At 33.6% G+C, this 27,946-nt stretch overlaps 1 protein-coding gene across 2 annotated transcripts; it reads right to left on the reverse strand.

The window, feature by feature from the left end:
• Nucleotides 1-1,545: 1,545 nt before the first annotated feature.
• Nucleotides 1,546-27,788, reverse strand: LOC132746198 (N-alpha-acetyltransferase 60-like). Of its 2 annotated transcripts, none has more exons than XM_060735275.1 (6): nucleotides 27,607-27,788; nucleotides 13,794-13,917; nucleotides 7,760-7,889; nucleotides 5,827-5,923; nucleotides 4,490-4,724; nucleotides 1,546-3,624 (listed from the first exon to the last, which is right to left on the reverse strand). In XM_060735275.1, exons 2-6 carry the CDS (start codon nucleotides 13,901-13,903, stop codon nucleotides 3,480-3,482), a joined length of 717 nt encoding a protein of 238 aa, XP_060591258.1. In that variant the 5' UTR covers nucleotides 13,904-13,917; nucleotides 27,607-27,788; the 3' UTR covers nucleotides 1,546-3,479. The 2 variants fall into 2 exon arrangements, with proteins under 2 accessions (XP_060591258.1, XP_060591265.1); XM_060735282.1 differs by lacking the exon at nucleotides 27,607-27,788 and adding an exon at nucleotides 15,971-16,206.
• Nucleotides 27,789-27,946: the final 158 nt, after the last annotated feature.

Raw genomic sequence — 27,946 nt, forward strand, 5'->3', positions numbered from 1 at the left:
ATGATTTAGTACTACTCCTGTACATGTTTATATTTGATTGACCTATATAACAAACAGAATGTGACAAAACAAGCCATGTTTTAACAAGCTGCTGATGGATGGTTTACATTTAACTTACATACACACTTCTAATAAATAAAATATTCCAACCACACATATTTCTATATACATAAATAAATATACATAAATACACTCTTAACAATCTGATATATCATCAATTCATAATTATGATTGATTCTTGTACAATAAGTTTCATAACAACAGACAAGACTTATACCCTTGGTAATATCTAGTAACAATATTTAAAATTTGCAATGTAGAGGTACTTTAATCTTATTTGGTTAATTAAATTGCATTGCCATTATTTAGTAGCAGGACTGCCATGATTCATAATTGAGTAATTTTACTATCATTACTGAGTAATTTTGCTACCATTACTGAGTTATTTTACTTGCATTACCAGAGTCATTTTACTAACATAACTGAGTAATTTGGCTAACATTACTGAGTAATATGGCTAACATTACTAAGTAATTTTACTTACATTACCCGAGTAATTTTACTAACATTACTGAGTAATTCTGCTTACATTATTGAGTAATTTGGCTTACATTACTGAGTAATTTGGCTAACATTACTGAGTAATTCGGCTAACATTACTGAGTAATTCTGCTAACATTACTGAGTAATTTGGCTAACATTACTGAGTAATTTGGCTAACATTACTGAGTAATTTGGCTAACATTACTGAGTAATTCTACTAACATTACTGAGTAATTCTGCTAACATTACTGAGTAATTTGGCTAACATTACTAAGTAATTCTGCTAACATTACTGAGTAATTCTGCTAACATTACTGAGTAGTTCTGCTAACATTACTGAGTAATTCTGCTAACATTACTGAGTAATTCTGCTAATATTACTGAGTAATTTGGCTAACATTACTGAGTAATTCTGCTAACATTACTGAGTAATTTGCTCAACATTCGTTATTCGGCTAACATTACTGGTCAATTCTGCTAATGTATTTCATGATTGAGTTTTTATACTTTCTTTTTTCTGTCATTATAATGTCATAATTCCAATATACAATTCCAAATTAAACATTTCATGATTCAGATACGAAATATCAACATTGTACACATGCAGTAAAGGGGAAAATAAATCTTAAACTTGGCACATGCAATAAATAATGTTTTCTTGGACAAAGAATAACTTGGTAACCAAGAAACAGATTTCAAGTAAGTAATACATGTACATATCAGCCAGAATCTGTAAGTATAAAGTTATACTGAGGATTTCAAACCGTGGTGAAAGACAAATATTGTTGTTCTCAACATGTATGTTTAATGTTGTGATAATGATAAATGATTACAGTATAATGTGCAGATACATGAATTCATACAAAACAGGTAGAAAAAATTAGAAGGCAATTAATCATCTTCCAATGGGTAAGTGTGACATGTGTAAAATCTTATCATTAACTCGTAGCAAGATTTTAAGAGTTAATAGACTATTTTTTATTTATTTTTTTTGTAAAAAAATTTTAATGTTTCTAGAATGTCTTTTCAATTACCGATTTAAATATATTTTTTAACAATATAAAACATGTGAATAAAACAGCCCATGATGCAATGCCTACACTCACTGAAATTCTAAAATGGAAGTTCATTTGTAAATGAATGGTGCTAAAAATTGATCACACTCTAGATCTACTTTAGAGTCTCCGTCTACATGTACATCATTATTTTAGGGTATCAACCCAATAAAATCAATTAAAATTGCAAATATGACAAAACATGTTTTTTTTCTTTAACAACAAGATTTCATTTCAAGTAAATGAGATGACATTTGGATGGCTCTTTAATCAGGTATTGGCACAAATCAATATTAGCACATGAATTAAAAATTACTTTTTTTTAATAATACTGCAATAATAAAAATTTACAATATGTCTGGGAATTCTTTACATACAGTACATTTTCCCAATTACAAATAGTTGGCACACTATATAAGAAAAAATACACATTCCATATTTGATGGATTCCTGTCACTAAATGCAGATATGTCATTCAATTTGGTTAATTTGCAGAATTACTAACCAATCAGATTCATTTGAAACTCACATCATTATTTCTTAACACTGTACTCTTTTTTTAAAAACAACAATATTTTTCACTATCCCTTAAGGGTATCTTCTAAAACTATGTTAGTGGATATATGATATAAAGTTAATATTCAACATGTATAAAAAAAGTTCACTAGCCAGTACCAGATTCAATATTGCTTTGGACAATGATCAGAGTAACTGGACCAAAATGGGACATTATTTCATGAGAGCGATGGACTAGTAACAAGATGGCAGTTTCAACCGAACAGACACATTCATTTGAAAAAAAAAGCGTTCTTTTATACCGCAGGAAAACTGTGCTACTGTATCTCAATGATTAATTAATAATAAATTAATATAACAACATCAGTAGATGAAAAACAATTCTTTGCACATTATAAGTATAGCAGTGTATGGTGGTGATAAACTGCAGGTTTGGTTGTACATCTTATCCATGGATCAGGAATAAAATATATTTCTGAATTAGATATGAAATTATGTTACATCTTTGGATCTATGCTTAACATTCATAATCAGGAAAATAAATACTATTTACTAAATTGTCTGTTTATACTATATATGTATATGTACAATTCTCTTCTAGTCATAGAATATAACTAACTGAGCTTTGTTACAGTCTTTTTCAAAACATTAAATGCAATTATTATTAATAATTATAAACACATGTTAGTTTAATTATCAATTTTCATCCTGTCAGATTAAGTTCTTTCATTTATTAAATTCTTAAATACATGTCTTCAAATATATATTCAAGTTATACACTTTAAGTGTCAATACTATTAATGAAAAGAAAATTGTCTTTTGTAATCAATACTCTTATCATTTGTTAGATAAATCTTGAACTTAAAATTCTATGTTGAAACAAAAAGCTTCAAAAGTTCTAGCTTCATTTACCTACAAATACAAAAAATTACATGTTTTATATAAACATGAAAATCTTGGATGCCACATAATGTCCTATAATCATAATTGGTGGAAAAATATAGAATTTCTACCTGTAATCTAGTGTGTTTTATCCTTTAAAACAATAATATCAGTTGACATGGATTGCAGAATCTTAATTTTTGTATAAAATGCACAATTTTCCTGTAATAAGTATATCATATTCAAAAGCATCTCTGTTATGCCAAGTGCACAAATACTCCTTGAATCATTCAAAGGACGGCTTTGAAATATATACCTATAATCTTCAACATAAATATTTTCAATTCATATAAAGCATATTTATTCAAATGCTATAAACTTATAAATCAGTGTAATAAAGAAAATATAAAATTGTTGACAGTATCAGTTGCTATATGTAAAAACTCTTGTTCAATCTGCTGATTTATAGAATTGTCGATCGTTTCACGAGACATAGCTGTTTGTAGTATCGCTGCTACCTGCACTGAGAATACGGCAAAAACATCGTCTGACAGTCCGCATGATCTGACGTGGTAACGCACACGGCTGAAGTTTTGTTAACAGGGAACCACAATGACTCATGTAGTCAGTGAATTTATGTTAAGGTAAATATACAAAGCTTTAACTTAAAAGTCACAGTGATTTCTCAACTTATATAACAGAGGCCTATAAAAAGGCTTCTTCCTTCTTCTCAATCAAAATTTTCTTTAAAATCAAGCAGTTTCTTAAAAATCTAAACTTACAGCAGCTGTTTTACTTCCCAAATAAGCAACTTAAGCAATACATGTATATTTTCCCAAAATCAAGAGGCCTCTCCAAAATAAGTGAGAAAAATCTAATACTGATATTGCTTTCTGTCAGATAAATTACTATAGCCAAAGACTATGACCAAAGAAGTTATACATCTTGAAATTTTATATCTGAAAATCTCTTTCAAACTTAACAACATCATTGACGGTAAGCCTACATTGAAATAATACTGGCACAAGATGGAGACGAGATGAGAGAAGATGTTTTTGTGGTCAAGGTGACTGCCTCTCGACCCCTTGATTATTGCATTAAACCCTAACCTAAGTGCTGTACCAGGTTAGTCTCAAGCCCTGTTTAAATAAGGTTCAAGCTTTCATTACCATCAAGCTAAAATAAATTCATCTCGAACAAATCTATTGATGGCTAAACAATCTTAACATACATCAATATGCCACTTCTGACACAGGCTGACAACTGCAACTACATGCATTTATTTTTCTGTTCAAAATCTTAATTAAATTCTAAAAATAAATTTGGAATTCAACTCCTAATCTTACATTGAACTTGTTTAATAATGCTTTCAAATAAATGTGTATTTTAACATTTTTGTTGAATAGTGAAACAACATTTGACAAAGCATTGACACCTTAAGTAAGAAACAAATACAAACACCAGTAAAGAAAACACACATAGCAAAAGGATATAATAAGGACCATGGTGGTTTTCCTCCATTAATATATAGCACATATGAATATCCATCCCTTGGTTTTCCCTGTATTGAGTAGTAATAGGGGAGATAACTATGTGCACCAAAGTTACGGCGCTCATAAAATCTTATCGCTGTTTGATTTGTAGATAATACATGGAGGTAGGCGGCTTTACAGTTACATCGCTCTTTTGTTGTCAAATATGATAATAAACTATCTAATAATAGTGAACCTGAAAAATAAAGAAATTTATAATACACTTATAAATGAAATATTGAGAAATATTGATGAAATTAAAATGCGTATTTTTGTTTTCCGTATTTTTACAGTAAAAATTTATTTTTCACTGTAGTGAATGAAACATATTGGCTGTATTTTCACTGGTGCTACCTCTACTCATGAAATATTTAGTTTTTACACAACTCGATAAAAATAAATCCTGTATTTATAGAAAAAACTTAAATATCCTCTATTTATTCATGCATTTTTACAAAAGTTCCCACATCTTAGTTTGAATCCATTACTCAGGAGAAGGAAACACAAAAAATCCTTCTCAAAAATCATATTAAGTAATCACTTCCATAAATGACAAGATAGCAGCATATTTTTTTTTTAACTTACAATAATCAAACATGCATATACTGAATTAAAATCATATACACACACATATATATATATATATCATATTTGCATTGGCAAAATTTTGCGTTATTGGTCCAAAACAGTGTATATTTTTAATTTGCATACTCATCTGTATGGGTCATTATCATTTTCAAAATTGAAAGTGTTGCTGAATAACATATGATACTGCAATTTCTGGCTTACTTATTAAATCGCAATAACTATGAATTAGATAAGGAATCGATACGCAGAACATTAGTGTTTGTTTGTTTGTTTTATTGGGTTTTAAGTCACACTGACACAGTATAGGTCATATGGCGACATTCCAGCTTTACTGATGGAGGAAGGCCTCAGGTGCCCTTCTGTGCATTATTTCAGGCATAAGCAGGTACCCCGAGTAGAACCATTGACGTTCCATAAGCTAGCTGGATAGCTTCCTTACATGAAAGAATTCAAAGTCCCTGTCGGGATTCTAACCCACAGTGGTGAGGGGCAAGTGGTTTGAAGTCAACGACCTTAACCACTCTGCCACAGACACCCCACAGAATATTAGTGAAATTAATGTAAAGTGTACAGTATATTAAGTAAATTAATACTTTAGTACATAAGTAAATTAGTACCTACAAAACAATGGAGAAGATATTACTGACAATCTTTTTATGCCAATTTTTTGGCCAAATTAATTAATTGACTTTAATTGATACTCAACTCACCTATACCATGATTTCTGAAGTCTATGACAACACCAAGACTTAGAATATAAGCCACCTGTGATGTACTCGCAAATGACGGAGCCAAAATATCTGCATCCTAAAAGGGAAAATAATTTCTCCTTACACAACATGCTGAAACATATATTAAACTTTGTTTGCATAGCTTATATGGGTTCTTATCTAATGACATGTTTATGGGCTTTAATTTTTAGATTTCAGCTTTTGGAAAATTAATAAAATGAGTGCCAAATTTTACAGAATAGGACCAACTTAAACGCCTAAGCTACAGAATTTTTAAATGGACTGGACAAACTTCCTGGAACTGCCCATTATCAATGTTGGGAATATCAAGATGAAAATTTAAAGTAAGTCTGCCAAAAGACATGCCTGGCTCTATATGATCATGGTAACAGACTGGCCTGGCTCTGTACTTTTGGTTCCAGCAGGTAATGGGTTTAAAATACTTAGATAATCATCCCCAACAAATATTCTTGAACTCTCAACAAATCCATAGTTTCATAAGACTTACATGAACCTGAATTTTTTACTTTTCTTTATCTGTTAAAAGACAAAATACTTCCAAATGATTCTTGACACTTTAAAAACTAGAACTGCCACTGTCATGGCATGAATACCCCTGCATACCACTTTGTCAGAATCAACAGTGGCAATTTAGAGCTCAAGGAAAACCACCCTGCCAAATCTGAGGGTAGTAGGCCAGTGCATTGCGAGGTGCTAAGTTATGTACTCTACATGTTTTGAGTGGCAAAGACCTACTGACCTCAAAACTGAAAATGCCACTGCATGACTTGAATAATCCCCCCCCCATTCATGCATCTTTGCCTGAAGGTGTTTAATGAAAACATAATTAGATGCTTCAAATGTTAAAATGTCTAAACCAGTACAATGTGGACAGGCATTCTTAAACATTTGAGCAGACATAGTCATCTTAAAATCAATCGGGGTTTTCTACTAGTCATAACCTACCTTAATGCCAAATATGAAGACTGTTGACAAAAGCATTCTTAAGCAACTGAGCGGACAAGCTTTTAGAACTTAATGCCCCTGTGACCTTGACCTTTGACCCAGTGACCTCAAAAGCAATAGCGGTCATTCTATGTTTATGACCAAAGTCCATGCAAAATATGAAGACATTGGGTCAAAGGAATCTAAAGATATTGGGCGGACAAGCTTTCTTTAGTCAAAGTTCTTCTGACCTTGACCTTTGACCTAATGAACTCAAAATCAATAGGGGTCGTCTATTAGTCTAACATACCTCAATACCAAATATGAAGACTGTTGACCAAACCATTTTTAAGCATTTGAGGGGACCATTTTTTTTTAAATTAAGGCCCCTGTGACATTGACCTTTGACCCAGTGACCTCAAAATCAATAGGGGTTGACCATGACTAACCTCCATGCCAATTAAAAGACTGTGGGTCAAAGGATTCTAAGGTAATTGGGAGTCGGCAAACAAGTTTTTAAAGTCAAGGCCCCTGTGACCTTGACCTATGACCCAGTGACTTTGACCTTTGACCTGGTGACCTCAAAGTCAATTGTGGTCATCTACTAATCATGACCAATCTCAATACCAAATTTGAAGACCGTGGGTGAAAGGAATCTTAAGTTATATAGCGGACAAGAAAAAACCGACAGACAGCCGAACAGGGAGACAGCCTAAGGGACAAGCTGATTCCAGTATACCCCCCTTACAACTGGTATAATAAACAAATATTTTTTTTATTTTTTTTTACAGACTTTCTTTTGATATTATACAATTAACATCTACATCTACAAATAATAATAACAAATCATTATCAAATAAATCAGTCATTGATAAATTATTCAAATAATATAAATTGAAAATTCAATAAATGAGCCATTAGTCAGACACAACAATAAGGCATTCATTTAGTTGGAACAATAACTTGCCTCTTTATTGAGTTTGGATTTCTGTTTAATCTCACACACAATCAAGCCAATAATGTTGGAATGGTATGTTGCTGCAAGGGAATAAAACTTTGGATTCGAGGCTATCTCCTCATACCAAACATCAGGATATCTGAAATATGGAATAAAACTTTGCATTTGAGGGCTATCTCCTAGGATATCTGAAAAATGGAACAAAACTCTGGATTCCAGATTATCTGCTCATACCAAACATCAATATATCTAAAAAATATGAAGATTTATATACATTGCCAACTATTTAATTTTTAAGGCTATTTGGCTAGAATATAGGCTAGAATATCATTTGAAAAGGTCGTAATACAAGTGTCTTGCCCTTTGTTGCTGTATTTTTAATAGAAGAGAATTAGGGATCATTACAAAACATTCTGTAAGCTATCTGTATACAATTTAGCTTCCACTCATAAAAGACTTACAAAATTTACATAGTTAATCAACAGAACTTCTAGTAGTAAGGGACAAATGATTCATTCAACAACTTTTTAATACTCAAGAATTGGAAGGGGCTACTAAAACAACAATATTCAAAGGAAAAAAACTTGTAACTGAAGTGTCAATGTCCATTATGTTTTCAGTGTACCTGGTGTTATACTGTGACTAGACAGATGCAGCAACAGTGTTAAAAACTAAGCCAGAACTATTGCTTATAAAAATGATGAGATTATATCAGCAATGTTACATACATAACCAATATCTAACTTATTAGAAATAACTCATACTGGTGCCTCATGGTTTATAACTTGAGTTTGGATTTAACTAATCTATTGTGTTTAATTTTTTGCCCTTTATAGTTACATGTATATGCACACAATCAAGCCAAAATAATGTTAAGACAACACTAAATGATACCAACAATGGTATGTTGCTGCAAGGGAATAAAACTTTGGATTCGAGGCTATCTCCTCATACCAAACATCAGGATATCTGAAAATGGAATAAAACTTTGCATTTGAGGGCTATCTCCTAGGATATCTGAAAAATGGAACAAAACTTTGGATTCCAGATTATCTGCTCATACCAAACATCAATATATCTGAAAAATATGAAGATTTATATACATTGCCAACTATTCAATTTTTAAGGCTATTTGGCTAGAATATAGGCTAGAATATCACTTGAAAAGGTCGTAATACAAGTGTCTTGCCCTTTGTTGCTGTATTTTTAATAGAAGAGAATTAGGGATCATTACAAAACATTCTGTAAGCTATCTGTATACAATTTAGCTTCCACTCATAAAAGACTTACAAAATTTACATAGTTAATCATCAGAACTTCTAGTAGTAAGGGACAAATGATTCATTCAACAACTTTTTAATACTCAAGAATTGGAAGGGGCTACAGTACTAAAACAACAATATTCAAAGGAAAAAAACTTGTAACTGAAGTGACAATGTCCATTATGTTTTCAGTGTACCTGGTAGACAGATGCAGCAACAGTGTTAAAAACTAAGCCAGAACTATTGCTTATAAAAATGATGAGATTATATCAGCAATGTTACATAACCAATATCTAACTTATTAGAAATAAACTCATACTGGTGTATCATGGTTATAAATAACTTACAAAGAAAAACCATATATTGTAAATTATAAAATTATAAAACATTAACTAATCTTTTGTGGTAACTTAACAAGTATTTTTTGCCCGTTATAGTTACATGTATATGCACTTCTGATAACAGGAATTACCTTACAGGCAAAAGTTTTATCTCCATTGTTAAGACAACACTAAATGATACCAACTTGAATTTCACATAAGGTCTTTGTTTATGATGCCCATCTAGCATTGTACATTTGTACTCAACCAATAGCAAAATTACTGCCCAGACAAGCAAAAATTTTCTCAAATTTGACAGTGACCTATGAATAACCTACTGGGTATTAGATATGGTGTTCATTCTTGTGTCATCAAGAGAAACAATATTGATGTATCTTCAATATTTTTCTGTCAATTAATAATTGATACACATTTGGAAAAAAATATAATTTTGACAAATTAATTAAATGTCTAGAAACTATGAAAAATTCAAGCAAAACATAATGTATGTACAGAGGTCTCCATTGTCAATATATATTTGACATATTTCGTACCAGTGATGACAAAAAATGTTCAAAAAAAATCATAAAAAGGCATTTTAAACAAAACATATCATAATTGTATGCACAGAGCATGTATTTTACAGAAATCATTAGAACAGGTATGACAGTGAATTACAGCCAAGTAATTATAAGTCATTATTAATATACATGTACAAACTGTATTAGTGTATTGTTGATACTAGTATTTGTCATCCAATATGTGTGACAAAGTTTCATCAGGGTTGATATTTTAGTTATTTCAGAATGCCTTCATTCATGGCTAACTTGTTTGTTTGTTTGTTTGTTTCATTTTACGCCTTCTCCCAACTTACAGGACAGACCAGTTAATGTACACTCATTATTTTTCCTTTGACCTCTTAGTCTGATCTTAGCAATTACGCTACAATTCTTATTCTAGCTTGCAACACACTGTATTGTTAAAGTTGACATTAGTTCCAAAACATTTGAGAATCCCTAAATTCAGGATTGGCAAAATCTGATTTTGACTTACTTGTCTGATTTACACTGAAAAAAACTATCCACTTGTCCGTACAAGCTGTGGGACAACCTGGCCAATACAGACAATTTTGCCACCCTGGCTTAACCTCTAGCAAAGAGTCTCAACAAAAATGGGTTGGCTGCTTATGTTTTTATCATTTTATGATGAAATCCCTTATTTAAACAAGAGGGCCATGATGGCCCTGGATCGCTCACCTGACACAACCGCATCCAAGCAATGTCTTAAACAAGCATCATGACCAAGTTTGATGCGACTGAGTCAAACATGTGACCTCTAGTGTGTTATAAAGATTTTTCCATATTTGGGCAATGTGACCTAATTTTTGACTGGACACGACCCATATTCAAACTTGACCTAGAAATCATCAAAACAACCTTCCTGACCAATTTCCAGGAAATTTGGATCAAAACAGCAGCCACTAGAGTGTTAAAAAGATGTTTCTATTTTTAGCTCCTGTGACCTAGTTTTTGACCAGACATGACCAATCTTAGCACTTGACCCAGAAAACATCAAAACAACATTCTTGACAAATTTCCTGAATATTTGAATAAAAACTGCAGCCACTAGAGTGTAAACAAGCTTTTTCTATTTTTAACTCCTGTGACCTAGTTTTTGACCTGAGATGGCCCATCTTCGAACTTGACCTAGAAATCATCAAAACAACCTTCCTGACAAATTTCCAGAATATTTGAATCAATACTGCAGCCACTAGAGTGTTAACAAGCTTTTTCTATGTTTAGCTCCTGTGACCTAGTTTTTGACCGGAGATAACCCATCTTCGAACTTGACCTAGACATCATCAAAACAACCTTCCTGACAAATTTCAAGAATATTTGGATGAAAAACTGCAGCCCCTAATGTGTTAACAAGCTTTTCTATTTTTAGCTCCTGTGACCTAGTTTTTGACCGGAGATGACCCATCTTCGAACTTGACTTAGATATCATCAAAACAACCTTCTTGACAAATTTCCAGAACATTTAGATGAAAACTGCAGCCATTAGAGTGTTAACAAGCTTTTTCTATTTTTAGCTCCTGTGACCTAGTTTTTGACCTGAGATGACCCATCCTCGAACTTGACCTAGAAATCATCAAAACAACCTTTCTGACAAAATTCCAGAATGTTTGGATGAAAACTGCAACCATTAGAGTGTTAACAAGCTTTTTCTATTTTTAGCTCCTGTGACCTAGTTTTTGACCAGACATGACCCATCTTCGAACTTGACCTAGAAATCATTAAAACAACCTTCCTGACAAATTTCCAGAATATTTTAATCAAAACTGCAGCCACTAGAGTGTTAACAAGCTTTTTCTATTTTTAGCTCCTGTGACCTAGTTTTTGACCGGTGATAACCCATCTTCGAACTTGACCTGAAAATCATCAAAACAACCTTCCTGACAAATTTCCAAAATATTTGGATGAAAACTGCAGCCACTAGAGTGTTAACAAGCTTTTTCTATTATTAGCACCTGTGACCTAGTTTTTGACCGGACATGACCCATCTTCCAACTTGACCTAGATATCATCAAAACAACCTTCCTGACAAATTTCCAGAATATTTGGATGAGAACTGCAGCCACTAGAGTGTTAACAAGCTTTTTCTATTTTTAGCTCCTGTGACCTAGTTTTTGACCGGACATTACCCATCTTCCAACTTGACCTAGATATCATCAAAACAACCTTCCTGACAAATTTCCAGAATATTTGGATGAAAACTGCAGCCACTAGAGTGTTAACAAACTTTTTCTATTTTTAGCTCCTGTGACCTAGTTTTTGACCGGAGATGACCCATCTTCGAACTTGACCTAGATATTATCTAAGCAACCTTCCTGACAAATTTCCAGAATATTTAGATGAAAACTGCAGCCACTAGAGTGTTAACAAGCTTTTTCTATTTTTAGCTCCTGTGACCTAGTTTTTGACCAGACATGATCCATCTTTAAACTTGACCTAGATATTATCTAAACAACCTTCCTGACAAATTTCCAGAATATTTGGATGAAAACTGCAGCCTATAGAGTGTTAACAAGCTTTTTCTATTTTTAGCTCCTGTGACCTAGTTTTTGACCGGTGATAACCCATCTTCGAACTTGACCTAGATAAAATCAAAACAACCTTCCTGACAAATTTCCAAAATATTTGGATGAAAATTGCAGCCACTAGAGTGTTAACAAGCTTTTTCTATTTTTAGCTCCTGTGACCTAGTTTTTGACCAGACATGATCCATCTTCAAACTTGACCTAGATATCATCTAAACAACCTTCCTGACAAATTTCCAGAATATTTGGATGAAAACTGCAGCCTATAGAGTGTTAACAAGCTTTTTCTATTTTTAGCTCCTGTGACCTAGTTTTTGACCGGAGATGACCCATCTTTGAACTTGACCTAGAAACCATCAAAACAAACTTTCCTGACAAATTTCCAGAATATTTGGATGAAAACTGCGGCCACTTGAGTGTTAACAAGCTTTTTCTATTTTTAGCTCCTGTGACCTAGTTTTTGACCGGAGATGACCCATCTTCGAACTTGACCTAGATATCATAAAAACAACCTTCCTGACAAATTTCCAAAATATTTGGATGAAAACTGCAGCCACTAGAGTGTTAACAAGCTTTTCTATTTTTAGCTCCTGTGACCTAGTTTTTGACCGGAGATGACCCATCTTCGAACTTGACCTAGATATCATTAAAACAACCTTCCTGACAAATTTCCAGAATATTTGTATGAAAACTGCAGCCTCTAGAGTGTTAACAAGCTTTTTCTATTTTTAGCTCCTGTGACCTAGTTTTTGACCCGAGATAACCCATCTTCGAACTCGATCTGTATTTCATTGAGACAAACATTCTGACAAAGTTTGATGATGATCCAATCAAAACTGTGACTGCTAGACTGTTAACAACCCAATTATTAGAGTGTTAACAAGCTTTTTCTATTTTTAGCTCGTGACCTAGTTTTTTGACCAGAGATGACCCATCTTCGAACTTGACCTAGATATCATCAAAACAACCTTCCTGACAAATTTCCAGAATATTTGGATGAAAACTGCAGCCTCTAGAGTGTTAACAAGCTTTTTCTATTTTTAGCTCCTGTGACCTAGTTTTTGACCCGAGATAACCCATCTTCGAACTCGATCTGTATTTCATTGAGACAAACATTCTGACAAAGTTTGATGATGATCCAATCAAAACTGTGACTGCTAGACTGTTAACAACCCAATTGTTGACGACGAACGACGCACAACGCACGACGCACGACGCACGACGCACAACGCACGACGACGGACGCCGGACATAGCCCCATCACTATACCTCACCATGACCACTTCGTGGTCAGGTGAGCTAAAAAAACATAATTAATTGCATATCAAATATAATTAAGTAAGGAGTGATATGAAACTTACTCTATTGGGAACCATTCTGCGCATAGTTTCTTCACCTCTGGTATATCGGCTGGTGAGAGAAACCTCAGCTGTACTTCACGCTGGATACTGAATGACACCAGCTCCGTCATCGAGCCATATCAGTCTGAAATATACACAGATTTTACCTTATTATATCATAACATTTGTATCATCAGGCAATTATATAATTATTTCAACCAGTCAAGAATCAAACTGCCTGCTTTCTATTTCAGCTAACCACAACATTTACTATTAACAATGAACTGTAGTGATTCACCACTGATTCCAGCATGTCATGATTCATGTTACATTTTACTTCTTATTATAACTTTTATGAGATTGTTACCAAAACATCAATATAATCCCATTATAAAGTTGTATTTTTATTAAATGGATCTTTTACAGTTGTTTAAAGGACCCATTTTTCTTGAAATTCTTAACAAAACTCAAAAAAAAATCTAAAAACATAAAATTTAAATTTCTCAAATAGATGAGCTGGGACATTTATCCTATTTTTTATTATTATTTTATTCTTTTTTTCTTTTTCTTTTTGGTGGGTGGTATGTAGCACCAACACAGGTCATATGTCATAATGACAATGTTCCAGCTTTATTGTTGTAGAAAGATCTCAGGTGCCCTTAAAACAGAAAGATATGCATAAGATAGTAAAGAAATATACTAATCAAAGGGCTGCAGCTCTATGGTATCAATCTAAATCGTACTGACTATCTGTATGTACTTTCCTGTATAAGTTTATTTTTATATACTATAATTCATCTTACGCAGCGACAGCGTTTTGATTTTCTTCTATAACAGTTTGAGATTGATACATATGGAATTTTGCATGAAAAAAAATAGAATTGCCTCGACTAGGATTTGAGCCATAGGCCTCTCACACCCTCAAAGAGACCGCTTACCTCTGCACCACGGCGAAGTAATACATATGTACCTTGAATAAAAACGAATACATTATGTAATTCTAAATTGAGAATTTCCATTTCGTGTTTGCAATCCTTATTAATTTCGAGGTATTTTGTTCACGATTAACCTGTTGTTTAACACTGATGAAAATAATTTAGCGAAAATCTTCTCGCCAAAACAGTCCGACATGTATATATTCCACTACTCGACAGTCAGATTTATTTGTGTACTACGCTCTGGAGTATTCATTTAATCGACATAGCTAAAAATAGCATTTTCATTGATTAAAATGATATTCATGATAATCCGAAGTTTTACGGAAATAGCCGAACATTTTTCATTGGGTAAAAAAGATATTCATCCGCGAAATTTGTGATTGTAACCTCATATTTCTATTGACTAATCTAAACTTTTAATGCACTGTAATTTGTTAAATGCCTACATTAAAAATTATTCTTTCTTTTAAATTGCTGGTTTTTAAGCAGTTTTGAGTGAGAACTACTTTGCATTGTTAGGACTGTCAGGAAATTTTGTGTTAGACCGTGGATGATAGCTATGTATTTACTGATCTTACGATCAGAAAATACAAAAAAAAAATTAAAATCACATTGCATTGTGTGATTCTATTCAAAAGTAGAGTCATTATTTTGGAAAAACAGCGTGAGCAAAAATCTGCAATTTTGCACACAAGTTATTGATCTAGACCTAAATCAAATGGAATATTAATCTAGAAAAGTTATTCCAGTTCTGTCACGTCCAAAAACTTCAGTGGAATCCCTTTAGTATACATGAAACTTATTAGCAAATAGTTTTGGGTCAAAACAAACATTTGTGTGAGTTAACTTGTGACAATTATTCTTAGAAAGTAACATCTATATTTTTGGAGTTACATGCAGCACTACTTTAAATACCCTATCAGTGGACAAAACTCTAGCCCTATGCTGATTCTACCAATGAGACCAGCACAAACCAAGATCAGTCAGTGTTAAACATAAAATTTTAATTGTTTTTGGATAAATTATCAATTTTCAACAATTGATGGAAGTTTCATTGCTCTAGCAGTTATACTTTTGGTGTTACGTGTACATACCACACAAACTGTTCTACATACATACAGTAGGATGAATAGATGGACAATCTAAATTTAATTCCAACATCAATATAGTGTAGAACCATTAAAGCAGCATTAAATAAATATAAAGCATCAATGCTAAAAAAACTTTAACATATTACATTAACATGTATAAACTTTATAACTTAAGCTTTCATCAAACAGCAAACTAGAAACTCACAACTGTTTCAAATTTAACTCTCTGTTTTGCAGAAAGCATACTAATCCATATTATTCCATGACAACTATATACATGTACCAAGTGTCCATCCCATGCTTGTTAACAAGTTACTATAAACAAGTTACCACTGACAGTTCTATTTCTACATGTTACCATATACATGTATTGAGAATGACAGAAAACAAACATATGGTGCTGATCTTTCCATTATCTTTGTTTATCACAATAGCATTACAGAAATACAGTTTTATCTGGTATTTATCATTTGAGAACAAGAGGCAAAAATAATATCCCTATGCCATCAATAATATTGGCAGCAAATCTGCCAGTATGTGCAATCTTATCAACTTGTTTACAAATTACTGTTTTATTTCACCATTCTTAAATACCTAGTCATAAACAAAACCCGACTACAGTATAGCATCCCTTTACTATTCACTATCATAAATAGTAAAATAAGAACAAGTTGTTATGTTGTGTTTTTTAATCCCTGTAATTATATCATAATATACGAAGATTTATGTTTAAAATGTTTAAAACTTTATTTTCTGTCATGTTGTTCTGTATATGAGCCTGACATGAATAAACGTTTATGTTGTTGTTATGTTATGAATGTTCACCTATGAATGGGTTTAACGTCAAATTTATATGATATATAAGTTAAATTGAGTATTTAAGATTTAAAAATAAAATCTCAAATGGTGGAGAAAAAAAAGTATGAAAACCTAAATCTTAATTTTAAGTCTAAAACAGGACATTATTTTGTCCAAATAGAAATCTTTTCTTTTCTTCCACATGAAGTGGAGCAAAATATTCCATGTTAAGAAGCATAAACATTTTTCTTTATTTCAAAGAAAAAGCAAAGTTGTTTTGTTTTTTTTTGTGAGAAAGATGTGACACTAACATTCAAGCAGATGCAATATTGCAAGTACCATACACTTCACTAAAGTAAGTAGCTCTCCCTATTCGAGATCAAGTATATTACACAAATTCAGCAGGTGGAGTTATTTTTATACCCTTATCTGTCACTGCAAGTTAGATCAGCATAGCTTCTCTATAAATAGCCTCTTAATCAATAAAATCATTATCTTTAAAACAGATGTTCTGAAATTTCCTGCTGTTGGAATATGCTTTAATGCTGGATAGAAAACCAAAATAACCTCAGAAAATTGGCAGACCTTAACTGTATAATGTCAATTAATTATGCATTTGTCTGTAATGACATTAGCCTCTAGGGAACCCTTATCACAGTGTTTGTTTCATTTACAGAGTTTGTTTCATTTACAGTCATAACATTTCAAGGAAGGTCACCACTCAAGTCTACATGATACTAAAAATCAGGAAATTTATTAAGTAATAGAGATGCAATTTCACAATAAATGTTAGATGATGAATTTCCAGCTTTTACCTACATATTTAGCTCCACTTTTCTAAGAAAAAAAAGTGAAGCAATTGTAAGGACCCCAGACCCTCATTCGGTGTTGGCATCAGTGTTGGTTACCTTTTTTTATTAAGGTCCATTTTCTCAGAAACTATAAAAGCTATTCACTTCAAACATGGTTTACATGTTTATTGTCATGAAAGGGCACTATTTCAAAAGGGCATATAATCCTAAAATTATTTTTTTTGCAAAGAAATGCCCTTTTTTAAACTCTTTTAGCTCTGGTTTACCTTTTTGTTAAGGTCTATTTTCTTCGGAACTATATGTATGAAAGCTTTTCTCTTCAAACTTGATATACATGTTCACTATGAAAATATGACAACATTTCGGAAGGGCACATAATCTTAAAATTCATTTTTGCAAGGTTATGCCCCTTTTTTTAACTTAATTCTTTTCTTCTATGGTCAATTTATCAAAAAAAAAATCAAAAATATCAAAGTTAATCACTTCAAATTTGGAATACTTGTTACATTTTTAAACAATAAACTGAATTGCATTTCTAAAGGGCGGGTAACTTTATTATTTATTTTATCAGTTATGCACCTTTTCTGGTGCATTATTAGTAACAATAGTGACTAGTCTGACTAATAGTCTGCCGAGTCATCTATTACTGATGTACAGTTAATAAGGTTATTTTCATTGTATTTTGTTATTTCAGGTAACTACTTTATCTGCTACATGTACATTGTACTGCCAGAGAATGTACCTGTCAGATAAAGAAGACCCATGTAAGTATTTTAATTTCTATGTTTATTTATCTAGAGAATATCAGATCAGATTTTAAGAAATGACCGATAAAAATTGTCCTGGTTTGATAAAAAATCATAGTTTCAGTCTAGATGTACAGCAGCTTTAAATCCAAAGGATGCCACTTAATACTCCCATTAAAACAAATCTGACAGTTACTGTAGGAAGATTGATTAATATACAAATGTATTATTGATAATAAAATCAATTTTAATTAAAGAAAACTCAAAGTGTGTCAACTGATCAATTATCTATCACCTTTTAAAATGACTTCTTAAAGTTTCATACAAACAATCAGAAAAAAATATACATGTTTGGCAAACTATTTAAGCACAAATATTGTTAAATACTCAAAATTATCAAACATTAACACTCTATAGAACTCACATTTACATGTACATGTCCATTGGACTGTTACATTGAATGCAAATGGCATAATTTCTCTACTTCCCAATACCCACTGATGTAATATAAATCAAACAAGAGGGCCATGGTGGCCCTAAATCGCCCGCCTGAGTCATAATACATGTTAATTTGGGTTTTTTAAAAGATTTTTTCTTTACTATATGCAGGGCTCACACTGGCTCAAATAAAATAATAGCCAATATTTTTAACTTAAAATAATAATAGCCAAAAGTTCAGCGGACTATTCACGATTTAGCGATTAACAACATAAGCAGTTGATTAATTAAACATTACATATAAAACTTTTTCAGTTTTATAAGGATTCTCAAATAAACTGATACATTTGTGTATATATTGATAACTACCTTTTTTTAAATAGACCCACAACTTAAATTGTTATTATAGAACAGAATAAAAATGTTATATAGTATAATTACAGTATATCAATAATATTAAAGATTCATTATGAATTTACATAATGCTATTATCAGACAATTTCTTTTGTTTGTTCTAATCAAATTTTGTCAGCTATAACCCCTGTCAATTTCCACATTTCACACAGAACTGGAGTAGATCTAGGTCATATTAGCCTATAACAAGAGCTGTCGGTAGGACAGCATGCTCGACTATTCTAAGTGCTTGATAGTAAAAGAGCCTTGATAATGTTAAATTTTTTAAGTTCACAAAAGGGCTAATTTTTTTTTATAAATTCATGTTATAGGCCTTAGAGAGACTCTAATTATACAGTATTGGCTTGACTATTCGGAAGGTAATGTCACAAGGGTGTTTTATTTAGTGTAATAATACTAATTACCTATGAATACATAAATTTGACAGAAAAGGTACAAAGGCTTGTTATTAAGATGTTTTATCAAGTAAATCACTGCTTTATTATTATGAATGCATAAAATTGTCCCAAAAAAGGCACAAACCCTTCAGTAGTTATTGAGATAACAGCTTACAAGCAAAACTTTACCATGAATTTCTAAGTTGAAAAAGGGGAGAAAAATCAGCCTAAATGCAAGATAGAATTATGGATCTTTGTCAGTGACCTACAATTATGACCCTAAATGCATATGTGAAGTTTTAAATAAATACCTTTAATAGTTATTGAGATATGTAAAACTTGCATGTAAACATTAACCAAGAGACTAAGTAGAAAAGGGGATATGAATCAGCCTTAATGCAAGATAGAGTTATGGAACTTGGTCAGTGACATATAATTATGACCCTCCAATTATGACCCTAAGTGCATGTGTAAAGTTTCAAGTAAATATCTTTGAAGACTTTTAACCTTTAACCAAAATTTCTAAGTTTCAAAGGGGCAAATAATTCTGCAAATATTGCAGGCAGAGTTATGCAATTTTTCAAACTGATGTACATTGTTACTATAAAAAAGGATTTTAAATTTCAATTGAATATCTCAAGCAATAATTGAGATATCTGACTTTACAAAAAACTTTAACCAAAATTTCTAAGTTAAAAAGGGGCATAATTCTTTCAATATTGTAGGCAGAGTTATCCAACTTGTCAATATGATGTACCTTGTTACTATAAATAAGTATTGTAAGTTTCAATTGAATATCTCAAGCAATAATTGAGATATTTGACCTTACAAAAAACTTTAACCAAAATTTCTAAGTTAAAAAGGGGCATAATTCTGTCAATATTGTAGGCAGAGTTATCCAACTTGTCAATCTGATGTACCTTGTTACTATAAGTAAGTATTGTAAGTTTCAATTGAATATCTCAAGTAATAATTGAGATATTTGACTTTACAAAAAACTTTAACCAACGCAGACGCCGACGCGGACGCTGACGCCGACGCCGGGGCGACTACAATAGCTCTCATATTCTTCGAATAGTCGAGCTAAAAATAACACTTGCAAACTCATTCACAGAATGCAGCCTTTTTTCTGAATAACTTACTGAAAATGTCATCATCACCAATGTGTTACAAATTTTCTGCCATAATAGTAAAGATTTTTAAACAGAACATAGCTTATTTTCACCTTTAAATAAATATCAAAATTATCGGTGTCGCGAAAATATATGACAATCGGATTTTTTCCTGTTTTCTGAAGAAATACTCACAATTTTGGTTGTTGTGCAAATAGTTGTTTGGAAGTTAATACTTTCTAAATATTTTATCATTGTTTTCCACTGGCGATTTAGTCAAGTACCTTAAAACGAAAAATTACAAAATTTGCCATTACTGCAATGTACGGTAAATTTCCCGTAAATTTTGGGTTGGTCAATATCCAGTTTATCAATTTTAAGACGGTCTTTTTGGCTAATTGACGGATACTTGATGGCTATTATAATGCTGGACAATATCTTTAAAGTACTTATACAATTTTACATCTTGCATGTATTTTTATCACCTCGGGCAATATGGTAAGCAGCACGTGACCGATAAAATGTTGACACTCAATTAAATCCACCCCACTGGTGTTAATTGGGTCTACTGCATTTTACACCTTATATAAACACTGTTGGAAGTAAAAAATAATCGCCAGATTTTGTGGCCAAAATGCAAAAATAATCGCCAATCTTATAAAATAATCGCAAATGGCGACTATGGCGACCGACAGCGTGAGCCCTGTATATGGAAATAAGGGAAAGCAATTACCCCCCCGGGCAGGGCCAATTTTGACCCCCAGGTCTTGGTAGACACCCACTAGAAGATATTTCATGCTTAATATCTAAGCTCTGGCTATTTGGGTTTTTTTAAAAGATTTTTTTTTAGTTTTTACTACACTACAGCCTCATTATAACGCTCATGTTGGGGTCCAATGTCTCAACACCGCGTTCTAACGAGGCTCTCATTTGGAACGCTCATTGCGAAAGTACTGCATTACCCCACCCACTGCCTATATATATAAGTTATAATGCTGACGATTTTTACTTACTGTTCAATGAATATCGACATTATCTTTTTCTAAAACAATTCAATGACGTAAACATATATTATATTCACAAATAATACTAATTATATTTAAAAGAAACAAAAAACTTTCGAAAGTAAAACATAAATCAAACAGTTAGCCATTTATGTTTTACTTTCGAAAGTTTTTTGTTTCTTTTAAATATAACAAGATATGTTTGTAAAACATGTATGCCCCCTATCAGCAGCCAATTAGTCATGTGAAAAGGTTATTATGCATGACTTCTGACCCAGTGATCAAACAATTAATAAGGGTTATCAAGTATCTACTGGTCATGACCTTAACCTTTGACCCCTTGACCAAAAACTCAATAGGGGTCATCTGCTGGTCACGACCAATCATCATACAAAGTTTGAAGTTCCTAGGCCTAAGCGTTTTTAGTTAATTGATCAGAAACCGTTTTAACATACAAGGTCAATGTGACCTTGACCTTTGACCCCTTGACCCCAAAATCAATAGGTAATCTGCTTTTGTCATGACCAATCACCATACCATGTTTGAAGTTCCTAGGCCAAAGGGTTCTTAAGTTATTGACTTGAAAGCATTTTTACCTACAAGGTCAATGTGACCTTGCCCTTTGACCCTTAACCCCAATATCAATAGGGGTCATCTACTGGTCATGACCAATCACCATACCAAGTTTGAAGTTCCTAGGCCTAAGGGTTCTTTAGTTATTGATCAGAAACTGTTTTTACCTAAGAGGTTAATGTGACCTTGACCTTTGACCCCAAAATCAATAGGGGTCATCTACTGTTCATGACCAATCACAATATCAAGTTTGAAGTCCCTAGGCCTAAGGGTTCTTTCGTTATTGATCGGAAACCGTTTTTACCTACAAAGTCAATGTGACCTTGACCTTTGACCCCTTAACCCCAAAATCAATAGGGGTCATCTGCTGGTCATGACCAATCACCATACCAAGTTTTGAAGTTCCTAGGCCAAAGGGTTCTTTCGTTATTGATCGGAAATCGTTTTTACCTACAAGGTCAATGTGACCTTGACCTTTGACCCCTTAACCCCAAAAATCAATAGGGGTCATCTGCTGGTCATGACCAATCACCATACCAAGTTTGAAGTTCCTAGGCCTAATGGTTCTTTTGTTAATGATCAGAAACCGTTTTTACCCAAGAGGTCAATGTGACCTTGACCTTTGACCCCTTGACCCCAAAATCAATAGGGGTCATCTACTGATCATGACCAATCACTATACCAAGTTTGAAGTTCCTAAGCCTTAAAGTTCTTTAGTTATTGATCAGAAACCGTTATTGCTTACTATGTCATTGTGACCTTGACCTTTGACCCCTTGACCCCAAAATCAATAGGGGTCATCTACTGATCATGACCAATCACCATACCAAGTTTGAAGTTCCTAGGCCTTAAGGTTCTTTAGTTATTGATCGGAAACCGTTTTTGCTTACAAGGTCAATGTGACCTTGACCTTTGACCCTTTGACCCCAAAATCGATAGGGGTCATCTACTGGTCATGACCAATCACCTTACTAAGTTTGAAGTTCCTAGGCCTTAAGGTTCTTTAGTTATTGATCGGAAACCGTTTTTGCTTACAAGGTCAATGTGACCTTGACCTTTGACCCCTTGACCCCAAAATCAATAGGGATCATCTACTGATCATGACCAATCACCATACCAAGTTTGAAGTTCCTAGGCCTAAGGGTTCTTTAGTTATCACTCGGAAACCATTTGGTCTACGGACCGACGGACCGACGGACCGTCAAGTGCAAAGCAATATACCCCCTTTTCTTCGAAATGGGGGCATAACTAGAGGATGCTTTTGTAAAAAAGCGCATGTCTCCCCCACTGCTGAGAATAACTGTGAATGGAAACAGGAATGGAAATGGAGATAAGATAATGTAAATACCCGGTAGTCACTTCAATGAAGGCGGTCTATGGATGGTTTCTATTGTTAAGGTTGTATGAGAAGATGCTTCCTAAACTGTTTGTTTTTAACCAGGTATTCAATTTTGAAAATCCTGGTTATTCAATCAGCGTATGGCAGGCGGGCGTCAAACGAAATTGCACTTGATGGTCATATCATATATAGTTTCACAAATGAAATTAAATGAAATTGTGTCTGCTCCATAATTCTTCAAACCTTTAAAGGATTTTGATGATACTTGAAACAAACGTTCATATTGTCAGATTTTTTTACACTATTGAAAGACAACTCAAATTACAATGTATGTAAAATCATGATAACTGTAGTGTGTTGGGATGACTCCACTCGTTTTCACAATGAAGCCTCTCTGGTAGATACTTGAAACAAAAATTCACCACATCCAGAGAACGTGTAGAGTACATGTTTCGTATGGCTGGTTCCAAGGTCAAGGTCTACTTGACACTTGAATGTCATATCATATATAGTTTCACAACTGAAATTAAAGGAAATTGTGTCTGCTCCATAACTCTTCAACCCTTTGAAGGATTTTGATGATACTTGAAACAAACGTTCATATTGTCAGATTTTTTACACTATTGAAAGATAACTCAAATTTCAATGTATGTCAAATCATGATAACTGTAGTGTGTTGGGATGACTCCACTCGTTTGACCTACTGACCCCAAAAACAATAGGGATCATCAGCTCTATAAGACCAATCATCCTATGAAGTTTGAGGGCTGTAGGTCAAAAGGAACTCTAGTTATCATCCGGAACCGAGAAATTGACCAACGGTCACTGTGACCTTGACCTTTGAACTACTGACCCCAAAAACAATAGGGATCATCTGCTCAATAAGACCATTCATCCTATGAAGTTTGAGAGCTGTAGGTCAAAAGGAACTCTAGTTATCGTCCGGAAACGAAGAATGGACGGACTGACTGACGGACGGACGGACTGACGGACGGACGGACAGGGCAAAAACAATATGTCTCCCCCCGAGGTGGGGGAGACATAAGGATCATCTGCTCTATAAGACCAATCATCCTATGAAGTTTGAGGGCTGTAGGTCAAAAGGAACTCTAGTTATCATCCGGAAACGAGAAATTGACCAACGGTCACTGTGACCTTGACCTTTGAACTACTGACCCCAAAAACAATAGGGATCATCTGCTCAATAAGACCATTCATCCTATGAAGTTTGAGAGCTGTAGGTCAAAAGGAACTCTAGTTATCGTCCGGAAACGAAGAATGGACGGACGGACTGACGGACGGACGGACTGACGGACGGACGGACAGGGCAAAAACAATATGTCTCCCCCCGAGGTGGGGGGAGACATAAGGATCATCTGCTCTATAAGACCAATCATCCTATGAAGTTTGAGGGCTGTAGGTCAAAAGGAACTCTAGTTATCATCCGGAAACGAGAAATTGACCAACGGTCACTGTGACCTTGACCTTTGAACTACTGACCCCAAAAACAATAGGGATCATCTGCTCAATAAGACCAATCATCCTATGAAGTTTGAGGTCTGTAGGTCTAAAGGAACTCTAGTTATCATCCGGAAACGAGAAATTGACCAACGGTCAGTGTGACCTTGACCTTTGACCTACTGACCCCAAAAACAATAGGGATCATCAGCTCTATAAGACCAATCATCCTATGAAGTTTGAGGGCTGTAGGTCATAAGGAACTCTAGTTATCATCCGGAAACGAGAAATTGACCAACGGTCACTGTGACCTTGACCTTTGAACTACTGACCCCAAAAACAATAGGGATCATCTGCTCAATAAGACCATTCATCCTATGAAGTTTGAGAGCTGTAGGTCAAAAGGAACTCTAGTTATCGTCCGGAAACGAAGAATGGACGGACGGACTGACGGACGGACGGACGGACTGACGGACGGACAGGGCAAAAACAATATGTCTCCCCCCGAGGTGGGGGAGACATAATTAGTATTATTTATGAATATAATATATGTTTACGTCATTGAATTGTTTTAGAAAAAGATAATGTCGATATTCATTGAACAGTAAGTAAGTGGGTGGGGTAATGCAGTACTTTCGCAATAATCTCACAATCATGTCATAGTGGTCAAACATTTTGTCAAGATATGGAGGCCAAGTACTGAATATTTGACCAGTTGGAAACTATCGGATAGTTTATGTTCATCATATATTTTATCATGAATTTATATCACACTTTAAAAATTGTTCAAAGTGTTTAATTCCATATATATTAAACTCTGTTTGCCATGGCAATTGAAAGTAAAGACTTAAAATATTCTCTTTTAAGAAGCACAGAGAGCTAGAACTTGGATGTTTGGCATGAAACATCTTTCAGGGAGTGTCCTACCAAGTTTGTTCAAATAAAAGCCCTTGGGTGAAAATTTGCCCTGTCCCATTGATTTTCCTTATATGTATATACACTGTAGCCTTGATATATCGCTCTCCGTTATAACGCTAATCTCAGTATAGCGCTCATAGACCTTGGCTCGTAAAAAAAAAAACTCCCCGCCCCCAAAAAAAGTAGATCTAGATTTATAGCGCTTTATAACACTTGTTCAATTTCACAGCCAAGTACTATAAACAATTGTAATTAATAAGGACATTTATGAGCGCCAAAGGTGTGAAAAACATGCCCAGGTTAGTGTTTCTCCGCTCTTTTGTTGTTTTACCTGTCCATCAGGCAGGCATCAATTTGTTTCCAAAATCTCAAATTCATATCATAACTGTGACATGGGCAACCGGTGGTGAGTATAAATAAATTAAAATTCACACACATATACAAGTTAATGGCGTTTGATTAACTATGGCAGACTTAGCTCCAGACCGTTTTGATGGACTGCTAGCTTACATTAGACGGACCTGGATCGACAATGATATGTGGCCAGTCCATTCTTGGTCGGTGTTTGGATTGAGCATGGATCCGCACAAACAACGATGTTGAAGGTAAAATCACATTTTAAAATATTATGACAATATTAGATATTTGAAATAGACTGTATACATGGTAGCAGTCATACTTCTCATACATAAAAAAATATGTCATAGCCAAAATTGTAGCGAATTTGAGAAATGCATTCGTGGACACATAAATCGCCGCATTAAAGAGATTAATATATCTATTATAGTTGACCTGTGCCTATCTTATTGGTATTGTAATATACTTCTATTATTTTAAAGGATGGCATAGAAGATTGAATGGAAGGGCTGGGGGAACGCCTCCATTCTACCTTTTGATAAAACTGCTGTTCGATGAGGCCCAGGTAGCAGTGAGGAACTCGAAATTGATAAGTGAAGGAAGACTACGCCGCTACCAACGGAAAAAGTACACCTTTCTTCAGGGACAGACGCACCAGCTGTGGGATAAGTACAGGAATGGGGAGTTATCATCAACGGGACTTTTGAGAGAATTCGGCAACTTATACAAGCCCCAAGAGTAGAGTCGTAAGATGTCCAAAAAAATAGACAATGAAATATGTGCATGGAAAAAAAAACAATGAAAGTGTGAAAGTGAAAGTGACTATTTATACATGTATGACATAATATTGACAAAAAAGATGTTTTTATACATTAAATGTTATTGCTATTGATCGTCTTCGTGTTGTTTTTTTGTGTATGTAATTTAATCAGAATTATGCATATATATCCTTATCATAAGATGGAACTCCAAATATTCGCATACAAAAAGCATCAAAATATGTCCAATTCAGTAATTTTATAATATATTATTTTAACAGTCTATAATGATTTATGAACTATATGAAAAACAAGTAGTAATAAAATATAAGGGACGAGTTGGGGACGAGTTGACTAGAGGACGAGTTGTCCAGGGGACGAGTTGACCAAAAAGGTGACGAGTTGACCTGAGGACGAGTTGACCAGAGGACGAGTTGACTCTGAAACATGTTTAGCAGTAAAATTGGCAATTCTATTGACAGTATTATTATCAATATTTTGATGCTTTAAAAGGTATTGATCTTTGTTTTTACTGAACAATGCACAAGAATTAATTGGGAAAAGGGTATTTGCAATTGAAAATTAAGATTAAATAACTGTATTTACTCTGGTAATGTTTCGTAACGGAATTGATCCGCATCAGATGAAAAACAAAAATGTTCAAAAGCGCTACTGTGTCTATCCGAAAACACGCTACTTACCAATAATTTCCTATCACAGAATGCGACCGTTATAAATGGTTCCCATAAATGAAAATCATAATACCAATTTAGTCAATGTTATGTCCATCGGTTTATTAGTTACAAGGTCAATGATCAGTTAAAACATTTGATAAAAAAAAATCAGAAAATTACTTTTCCCGGAAATAGGAAAATATACTTGATTCTCTACAATAAATAATTCAAAGTTAACCGAGCTGTTCAATTGGTTTGCTATAAGCAGGATCGAAGATCATGATTGCTTAACTTTTGCTTTTTTTTCTTCTTTTTTGTAGTTGTTATTGCTTTTAAATGTTTTATCTTCTGATACTTATAAAAAACC

The sequence above is a fragment of the Ruditapes philippinarum genome, unplaced genomic scaffold (assembly GCF_026571515.1).
Source record: "Ruditapes philippinarum isolate M1 unplaced genomic scaffold, ASM2657151v2 ctg370_1_1_1_1, whole genome shotgun sequence".
NCBI classification, from domain to species: Eukaryota; Metazoa; Mollusca; class Bivalvia; order Venerida; family Veneridae; genus Ruditapes; species Ruditapes philippinarum.